This window comes from Acomys russatus, chromosome 1, assembly GCF_903995435.1.
Source record: "Acomys russatus chromosome 1, mAcoRus1.1, whole genome shotgun sequence".
Lineage (NCBI taxonomy): Eukaryota > Metazoa > Chordata > Mammalia > Rodentia > Muridae > Acomys > Acomys russatus.
Window position 1 is genome coordinate 119,356,702 of NC_067137.1, and position 10,510 is coordinate 119,367,211.

Genomic DNA, 10,510 nt, shown 5'->3' on the forward strand with positions numbered 1-10,510 from the left:
CTGTCCATTTTTCCAGTGACCGTCTGTTCTGCTGGCAGAAGTTCTGGAATCCGGCTGGCATCTCATCGTAGGATGCATAGCCAAAGATGTGACCAAATGCCCAGCAGCCTGCCCAGGTCCATCAAATGCGGGGATTTCTGCTTGTATGTCACAGGTCAGTTAAAAGCTAGAACGTGCCGGTCGTGGTGGCGCATGCCTTTAATCCCAGCACTCCGGAAGCAGAGGCAGGTGGATCTCTGTGAGTTCGAGGCCAGCCTGAGCTACAAAGTGAGTCCAGGACAGCCAGGACTACACAGAGAAACCCTGTCTCGAAAAAAAGAAAGAAAAAAGGCTAGAACATTTTCAGGAAGCAGTTCAGCTTGTGCAACCTGCCCTGGGATGCAGGCAGGACAAGGTGGAGGGCTACACCTTCTGAGCTTAAGGTCAGGAGAACCAGCAGGGTCTGAACTCCAAGCTCTTGCATCAGAGCCCGGGATGAGAACCCCACAGCAGGAAGGACCCTATGCTTGTGTGACAATGAGGACAGTAACCCCTGGATTCCTCCCTGTCTAGAAGCTGGCCACAAGTACTGTCTTCCTGTGGTGGTAGTGGCCCCCAGCCTCACGCATGCACGCGCACACACACACACACACACACACACGCACGCACGCACGCACGCACACCACGCACGCACGGCCCTGCACCACCCTGACAGTGGATTCCACATTGTCCCTGGTGTAAGTGACAGAAAGCATGCTCACCGACCTTCACTTCTGCTCCTCCAGAGCGCTCCCAGCAGTTTGCGTTCCCAGGAGAGCATAATTAACTTGTCCTCTTGTGTAAATGGACAAAGACTCAAAGAAGAAGCAGAAATGGATGCTGGATGTCATCTGGGTGACTAAAGGACACAGATCAATGGCAGCTCCTGTCTGATTCGTGGGAACGGTCCGCCTCGTAGGTTCACAGGAGGGGCTAAGGGAAGCCATCTTCCTGGGTCCGGTCTGACAGTGTATGTGCACAGAGGACAACTGTTTTTGAAGAAATCTGGCACTATAGAAGTAACGGGTAACAAGAGTGACTAAAGACCTCAGGGTGGGGTGGCAGGATCTTGTTATGGGGCAGTCTGGTGTGGCGGTTCATGTCTATAAACCCAGCACTTGGGAGGATGGCCAGGACTGTATTCTTGGCCTGTACAACTGGAGCGTTAAGGTTTTTCACCCAAGAAAAAAATGAAAGCAGGGGTGAAAGATGAGTGGCTAAAGGAGTGAGCACCAGGTTTAGTGAAGAGAGCCAGGTGGAGGGGCTGGGGAGACACCTCAGTTGTCAGCAGCACTCACTGCTCTTGGGAGTTCAGTTCCCAGCACCTATGGCCCATAACCACCTGCAACTCCAGCTCCAGTGACTCTACTGCCCTCTTCTGGCCATTGCAGGCACAGGCAGATATATAAGAAAATTTTTCTTTTTCATTTTGTTTTGTTTTGCTTTGTTTGTTTGTTTGTTGAGACAGGGTTTCTCAGTGTAGCCCTGGCTGTCCTGGACTTGTTTTGTAGACCAGGCTGGCCTCGAACTCAGAGATATGCCCACCTCTGCCTCCCGAGTGCAGGGACTAATGACGTGCGCCACCGCCGCGTAATTAACCCAACAAAGGCTATCATTAATGCTGGGGATAAGGGACAGATGCCATCTCGACCATGGGTGCTGCTAGCCTGGTTTGGACTCTGGCCGATGCGCCCTTTTTATAAAAAGAAATTGCCTTGCTTTCCCATTGTTCATGTGTTCCTTTGCATGACACTGACACTGTTCTTTCTCAACACATGCATGTGCACTCAGCACCATCCTCATGTATGTGCACAGATGTACAAATGTACCAAAAAGAATATGAACAGACATTCTCTAAAATGTTCATATATTTAACAGCCAGGGCAGGTCTCAAACAGCTATAGCCTGGGACCAAGTGTAGCCTTTGTATGCTGTATAAATAAAGCTTTATCCTAACACAACCTGTTCGTTTGCTTATGTGCGTAGTGGCTCTCACAGTCTAAGAATGGAACTGAGTATTCATGACAGATCGGCAGCTCTTCAAGTACCTACTGCCTGTCCCTAGACAGCAAGCTAACTAATGACTGGGGTTTAACATGGGAAAACATGGCTGCAGAGCTGGCTCAGAGGTTAAGAGCACTGACTGCTCTTCCAGAGGTCCTGAGTTCAATTCCCAGCAGCCACATGGTGGCTCACAACCATCATATAATATGATCGGATGCCCTCTTCTGGCCTGTAGACGTACATGCAGACAGACCATTTGTATACATAATAATAAATAAATAAATCTTAAAAAAAAAAAATGGGAAAGCAGGTTTCTGTGTCCTGGATCAAAGACTTGAGTAAGAACATGTAGACAGTGGGAAAGGCAGGGGACAGAGTTCCTCCAACAGAGAAAGTGGACCAGAGCCGAGGAGAAAGGGCAGAGGTTCAGCGGCTTCATGCTGGAAAATGGTGACCTTTCATGAGTCAACTGCCTATCACACTTTCCAGGAGTGTTCTGTCTGCTAACAACAGCCCCTGTGGGGCCAGCAGAGGTCCAGTCAGTCTTCTTGGCATTGATTTCTTTCATATGCTAATCCCAAAGCTCTCCAAACTGCCTCTCTGCGTCCTGCTCCCAAGCTTCACGGGCATAAGAAGGACAGCTGTCCTCCCCACACGAGACGCACAGACCTCCAGATGAAAGGATGGACGGAGCCCCTGGAGCAGACAGCCGGTACCCCAGTTTCCATACACATGGGGCTGACCCTGGGTCTCCATGCCCTGTCCACAGTGGTGACTTTAAACAGAAACAAGAAGTTCCCCATGGGCTCCTAGGGGAGCCAGCCTTCCACATTGGAGACTTCTCCAGGGGAGGAGCAAGGCCTCCCCCAGGTCAGATCACTCTGACCCCTCACCTCTTGGGACTCAGTGAGGCTCCTAGGCCTCCTGGAAGCCTTTGGCTCCTGGCACCAGAGGGAGGCACAGACCCCAGACAGCTCTGAGATCAGGGCTGGATCAGACCCCAGAAAAAAAGAGGTGCCCCTCCACCTCACAGGCTTTTGTGACTGAGTGGGCCTGCCCTCCTTACCTCTGACTGGGAAAGCTTGGCTCTCTCTTACCCATTTCTCTCTCCTTGACTACTTCTGAGATCCCCAAACCCCCCCCCCATCCACCACCAGCACCACCACCACCTATGCCCCCCCCCCCTCCCCTCACCCCACGCACACACGCTTTTTTTTTTCCCTCTAAATCTCCAGAGATCCTGTTCTAGAATTTCCTTCTGAGTATGTTTTTAAATTCTTTGATCTGGGAGAAACTTTAAGAATCTACAAAAAAGGCTGGGCATGGTGGCACTCACCTGTGATCCCAGTACTTGGGAGGCAGAGACAGGAGGATTGCTCTGAGTTCAAGGCTAGCCTGGTCTACAAAGCGAGTCCAGGACAGCCAGAGCTACACAGAGAAACCCTGTTTCAAAAACTAAAAAAAAAAAAAAAAAAAAAAAAAAAAAAAAAAATAATAATTAATTAATTTAAAAAAGGGACCATGTAAAAGGATTCTGTCTTCCCCAGTGACAAGATCATGATTATTATATGACTGCAATCATTTCACGGTGTGTTCCGGCAACATATACCAGTTTGAACCTGAATACAAGGTTTCAGTTTTTTTAGTTATAAGCCCTCACTAGCGCTAGGTGGTAGCATGTTTGAGGCTACCTTTTGTTTGTAGTCATTAAGGAACTGGCAAGAATGGTGGGCAAATTCTCAAAGACGCAGCATATTAGCTTGTTCCGTCGTTGTCGTCATGGCAAAGCATGTGGCAGAAAGCAACTAAAGGAGGGACAACAGGCTCGCAGGCTGGGTGGGTACCATCCAGTCTGGTGGAGAAGGCATGACAGCCTGAGTCTGAGGATGCTTAGACACCCACAACAACCTGAGTCTGAGGATGCTTAGATACCCTGACAGCCTGAGTCCGAGGATGCTTAGATACCCTGACAGCCTGAGTCTGAGGATGCTTAGACACCCACAACAACCTGAGTCTGAGGATGCTTAGACACCCACGACAGCCTGAGTCTGAGGATGCTTAGACACCCACAACAACCTGAGTCTGAGGATGCTTAGATACCCTGACAGCCTGAGTCTGAGGATGCTTAGATACCCAGGACAACCTGAGTCTGAGGATGCTTAGATACCCTGACAGTCTGAGTCTGAGGATGCTTAGACACCCTGACAGCCTGAGTCTGAGGATGCTTAGATACCCTGACAGCCTGAGTCTGAGGATGCTTAGACACCCACATCTGCGTGGAGCAGGAAGCAGCGAGATGGATTACTGCACCCCGTTCCCCCATAGTATTCTGTCTGCTCCAACCCCCGTCAAGTGATACCAGCACTCCAGAGTGGGTCTTCCCTTCCCTTCCCTCCTCAGTTAATAGTTTCAGAAAACACCCACAAACAAGCCCAGATGTATGCCTCGCTAATGCTCTAGGCATTTCTTTCTTTCTTTCTTTCTTTCTTTTGGTTTTTCAAGTCAGGGTTTCTCTGTGTAGCCTTGGCTGTCCTGGACTCGCTTTGTAGACCAGACTAGCCTCGAACTCACAGCAATCCTCCTGCCAATGCCTCCTGAGTGCTGGGATTACAGGCGTGTGCCACCATGCCCGGCTTGGCATTTCTTATCTCAACCAAAATGCACTATTGTAGACAGCTTAGAGTTTTCATGCACTGACTTTGAACAAGCAACCTTACCGGCTTGTTGCTGCATATGTAAGTGAGCCGAAAGAGCAGCTTGAGGCCCTAAAGGGTAAACTGCTAACAGTGAATGCAGTGAGCTGTGCCTTCTGGGCCAACACTAGCAAAAGCTAGAAGTGAAATTAGTAAATTCACTCGGCTGTCATCCTGCCTCGAATGTCCATCTGGAGTCCGAGACCACAGAGGTCAGCCTTGGAAACAGAACTCAGAAAGAAGGGGCCAAACCACGCATTTCAGTTGAAACAAGAATCAGGGCTGGGGCACTGGAGAGATGGCTCAGAGGTTAAAGAGCACAGGCTGCTCTTCTAAAGGTCCTGGGTTCAATTCCCAGCCACCACATGGTAGCTCACAACCATCTATGATGAGATCTGAAGATCCAATGCCCTCTCTTCTGGTCTCCACCAGAACCTGCACAAATGACAGCTACACTTGGGCACACACACACACACGTGCACACACGCTCACACATGCATATGCACACACACACATATAAAATAAATCTTTAAAAAAAAACCCCACTAGACAAAATTGAACATTCAACAAACCAGCTGGAAGGAAGATGTTCCTTGTTGTCCACAGGGCCTGAAACCATCAGTTCCTTGTTGTCCACAGGGCCTGTCACTGGTATTGTGACCCATCACTCCAGTCATATTGTTCTGAAAGAAAGAACTCTAATAGGGCAGACCAACCTTGAGGGCCGAGGTCACTATGGGGCATAAACACTGAGAAGTGGGTGTCACTGAGGTATATCAGGGACGGCTGCCACAGATGACACCAAGGCCCCCTGTTACCGTGGCAGGCCATGCAGTGTAACACTGGAGTGAGTATTTCTCAGAAGAGGAATGTGGTGTCATTTGAACCCCCTGAAAGTGTCCTCAGCACCTCAGCAGCCCTAATCACACACGCTGAGCTGTGGTGTACTACCTGGAACAGCTCTGCCGAGCCCAGGGGCCGAGGTACTCACTGCCTCTCTTGTCCCTGCTTTCCTTTCCTCAGTGTGACACTTGGCCACTTGAGGGACTTACTCCTTAATTATACAGCACAGGGCCACAGTGTCAAGGCCTGGGAAGGTCATCCCACTTCATCCTGAGGTGCTCGGCCTGGGAACCACACCTGCAGGAGCCAAGCCCTCTGACAGTCCTATCTGCCCCTTGCAAACTCACTTTGGAGTCATTTAGGCCTCCTTTGTCACCAAAGTGACACAAGTAGCTTATACCTGGCACATGGACGTTAGAAATATATGAAGGAGGGCTGATGAGATGGCTCAGAGGTTAAGAGCACTGTCTGTTCTTCCAGAAGTCCTGAGTTCAATTCCCAGCACCCACATGGTGGCTCACAACCATTTATAATGTGATCTGATGCCCTCTTCTGGACTACACACGTACATGTAGGTGGAGCACTGTATACTTAATAAATCAGTTGGGTTTTTTTTGTTTGTTTGGTTGGTTGGTTTTTCGAGACAGGGTTTCTTTGTGTAGCCTTGACTGTCCTGGACTCACGTTGTAGACCAGGCTGGCCTCAAACTCACAGAGATCCACCTGCCTCTGCCTCCCGACTGCAGGGATTAAAGGTTTGTGCCACTACCACCTGGCAATAAATAAGTCTTTTAAAAAAGTATATGAAGGAAAATCCTGTGTGGATGTCTTTAACTGTGTGTGTGCGTGTGTGTGTGTGTGTGTGTGTGTGTGTGTGTGTGTGTCCCAGTTGCTTCCTCCTCACTCCTGAGGGTGGAGGAGTTGACCTCACACCCTGCTCCTTCAGTCTGGCCCACCAGCCAGTTAGGAAGGCCCCTGGACTCTCAACTGGAAACTTGGATCTGACTGGGGCCATCTGAGGTCATCCCAGAAGTCCACAGGCAGGAAAGCCTGTCTGGGAACGTTTTCTTGGATCAAGGCCTCATAATCAGAGGCCCAAGGCTATAGAAGCAATCTTTGCAGCCCTCAGCACAAGTATATGGAGAGTTGGAAAGGCCCATCCAGCTTCCGGTCCTAGGGCCAACTCCCCAGGCTAGGAACTGCTGCCTCTGCAGAGCCGCTATCCAGTGTGTGGAGACCCTATGTGTCCTCTGCTCCAGCAGCAGGGCTGGCTTTGACCACAGGCCTGAGGCCAGGAGAGTGCTCCCAGTGTTCCCACATACTCCTCCTCATCTCTGAAACAGAGCCTTGGAGAGATAGTTGAGGCCTGGCAGGAAAGCCAGCAAGATGTGTGTGAGTACAAGCACACACTCATACACGCACACACACACACATGGACATACACACACTCACAAACATACATATGCACACACATATACACACCTGCTCATAGGCTCACACACTCACACACAAACATGCACTCACATGCGTATATACATACTCACAAACATTCACACACTCACATATACACACATACACACGTGCTCCTGTGCTCGAACAATCACGCACACATGTACACACAAACACGCGTGCGTGCGCGCACACACACACACACACACACACACACACTTCTGATGGTTTTAAGGCTTGCAGAGCACCCTGACCCAGCCTGTCTCAGGAGGGAGGAAGACTGAATGCAGGTGGGGGTAGCTAGCTGGTCCTTTCTAGGCAGGTCTGTAGATGCGTTCTGAAACACGCTCTTTACATGAAGAGGGAAAACCTAACCCGCAACTGAAGTATCACATAGCATATAAATAAAAGTGAACAGACCCTGTCACACCACTATTCAAATAACTTTCCACTAGCAGTTAACTGTTTCAGGTCACAGGCAGGCAGGGCCCTATGCTTCCTTGTTTGTTTTCTAAGGTTATTCAGCACATGCACATTTCAAAGGTCAGTTTTTAAACCTTATCCAGCACAACTAAACTCCTGTCACATGAAAACGACACCGGACGACCCTTACACTTCTGCCACTGTCCAGCTATGTGGGTATTCAGAAAAAAAAAAAAAGTCTGAACCTAGAAAAGAAAACAAAAACCCTTGGTTCCTGGCACCACTTCTGCAGAAATACACCAGGAGATGGGGCAGGGGAGAAGGGGGGCAGTGGTGGGTCTGCTTCCCTCTTACAAACTTCTGTTTCCTGGAAAGTAACTCAAAAGACAAAGTATGTGAAAACTTTAGGAGTTAGGGGCTAGGAGATGGCTCACTGGGGAAATCACTTGTGCAAACCTGAGGACTAGAGTTCAAATCCCAGCCACATCTGTAATTCCAGTTGTCCTTCGCCAGGATGTAACAGAAGAATCCAGAAGCCCGTGAACAACAAAACAGACGCCGGACTCAAACAAGAGGAAAGGAGGAGGACCAAAACTCCGTTGCCCCTTACATGCATGTACGCCCACACACACACGTACTCACATCACACAAACACACAATAAAAACAAAACGTTAAAAAAAATAATAATAAAGCTTTAGGAATGAGAGGTTTACACATAAGCTAGAAAAGCACATGTTAAAGATTACCAACTTCTAATTTTATTTCCAATGAGGGATGTAAAAACCAACTAAATGTCGATTAGAAAGCAGGGCTGAGCTATCTTTGTGTGCACGCGCCCGCAGTTGTCCCCCATAGGATCCCCTTTCAAACCAACATGGCATAAGTCATAACTATATTTAGGAATCCGTGTTGAGGAAAACCTTACTGCTGGGTTCAAGGCTGTAATGGAGAGAGAGAAAACTCTTCTGCAACTGAAGAGCATTTGTCTTTAGTGCACACTCCCCAATCTGTCCAAAGCTCACAATTTGCTATTTACAAAAATTAGACAGGGTCAAGGTGGGAGTCAGAAACATACTGATGATTGAAGAACAGGCCCGTAAATTCTCTGTACATAAAAATGCAGTTTTTGGTTTCTTCTGATAGCACAGTCGGCGGTCCATGGCGGGGAGACTGCAAAGTTTTGCCTAACGTTGAAGAAAGACACGCAGGCAGACTGAAGCACCGTCTGGAGTATACTGAAGCAGCCACTTGCTTACGGATTCGGATTCGGTAACTTGCTTGGTAAAGGCACTGGGCGGGTGGGCCGTGGCGCGCTAGCCAATGAACCTCTCGGCGGGCCACGTCTCCGGGGCGTTGGCTGGGATGCGGGGAGCTTCCTGCACCGGAGGGGCAAGGGCCTCCATCTCGCTAACCACCCGCGTGAATACGCGGTCCACCATCATTTTGCTCTTGGCCGTGATCTCCAGGAACGGGCAGCGCCACTCGCGGGCCAGCATGCGGCCCTGAGCCGTCAGCACCTGGCGCTCGGCGTCCAGGTCGACCTTGGTGCCCACCAACACGAGCGGGACGGCGCGAGAGCCCCGCAGCTGGCCCATGTGCTCCCGAAGTGGCCGCACGGCCTGGAACGAGGCCTCGTCGCACACGCTGTAGAGCACCACGAAGCCGTCGCTGTTCCTGATGTACAGGTCCTTGAGGGTGACCAGGTGCTCGGCGCCCACCGTGTCTACGATCTCCAGCAGCGCGGGAGCCCGATTCACCTCGATCACCTTGCTGAACAACTCCTCCACCGACGGCTCGCAGCGCTCGGGGAAGCGGCCGCACGCGAACTGCGTGGCCAGCGCCGTCTTGCCCACCGCCACGCTGCCGAGCAGCACCACCCTGTAGCCCTTGGCTGGACGCAGCACCAAACCCTCCATGGCTGGGACGAGGGGGACCCGGGGAATGGCGCTGGGAGGCGGCGCGGGGAGGACGGGAGGACCGGAGGGCGGGGCGCTAGGCCGAGGGCGCGCGCACGTCCCCGTAGCGCCGGAGTGGAGAGAGCCACCCGCTGCCCCGCCGCCGCCGAGGGTCACTGCGTCTCGGTCCCGCGAGTCTCTTCACATCAACTCCCAGCCTCGCGCGCTGCTCCGGTCTCTATCACCCCACGCTGCGCTCTGGCCGCGGCCTGCCCCACCAGGCCCTCCTCGGAGCCTCCTCTCTCCTGTGGGTCTCCGGGAGATTCCGGCCCTTTTCGGTTTCCCTCCCAGTCCCCGCAGACTAGCTGGGGCCCCTCAGTCAGTCCTGGCTTGGATATCCCAACAAGGGAGCCCCTGGGTTGACAGACCAGAAGGTAACCTGATCCCTTCCTGGCCAACCCAGGAAAGACAGGGATTTCCGCAGCATTCCAGATGCAGACATGCCCACTCAAGGTCACGCTCTCCCTACCGCTGGCCCCTCTAGGCTCCGGAGGACCCTACGCTCAAAGGCAGTTGAAGAAGTCTGTCAGAGCGGGTCCCAATTCCCTCCTGGGCGCTGTGATGGCTCACCCTTAGTCCTTCTCCCCGAGCTCTGTACAATGTAGATCTCACAGCCGCACCCACTGAACCCCTTCGTGGTTTCGCACCTTGGTGAAGACTCACCTCAGCCATCCGTACAACTGTGTCACTTTGGGGAAATGAGAACTCACTCAATAGCAGGCAGAACCTGCAAAGGCCCAAGCAAAGCCCACGACCCCCTCCTCAGACCCTTTCCCCTCCTTGGCCACTCTATGACTGCAGAGGAGAAAGGCTGGGCCCCAGCTCTGGCATTGTTTCCCTGTGTAAACTCCCTTCTGCCTCCTGGGGGCGGGGGGGCGGGGAGGGGGAACAGCTGCCTTGGCTGCCTGGGCAGCTCTGGAAAAACAAGTCGTCCACCTGAGGAATGTGCCTTTCTATACGCTACGTGGGACATTCTCAAGATACAGTGATTTCCAAAAAGAAACAGCAAGTCAGCAAAAGTAAAAACTAACACGAAAAGTAAGTAACTAAACATTCCTGGAGACATATGAGCTCCACCCAGGCTCGAAAGTATCCTGTAGATAACTTCTGAAGAAACACAGAGCA

The 10,510-nt window shown here is 51.3% G+C and overlaps 1 protein-coding gene across 1 annotated transcript; it reads right to left on the reverse strand.

The window, feature by feature from the left end:
• Positions 1-8,573: 8,573 nt before the first annotated feature.
• LOC127194407 (ras-related protein Rap-2a-like) lies at positions 8,574-9,886 on the reverse strand. The gene has a single exon (XM_051151770.1). It carries the CDS (start codon positions 9,344-9,346, stop codon positions 8,744-8,746), a length of 603 nt encoding a protein of 200 aa, XP_051007727.1. The 5' UTR covers positions 9,347-9,886; the 3' UTR covers positions 8,574-8,743.
• Between the last annotated feature and the right edge of the window lie 624 nt (positions 9,887-10,510).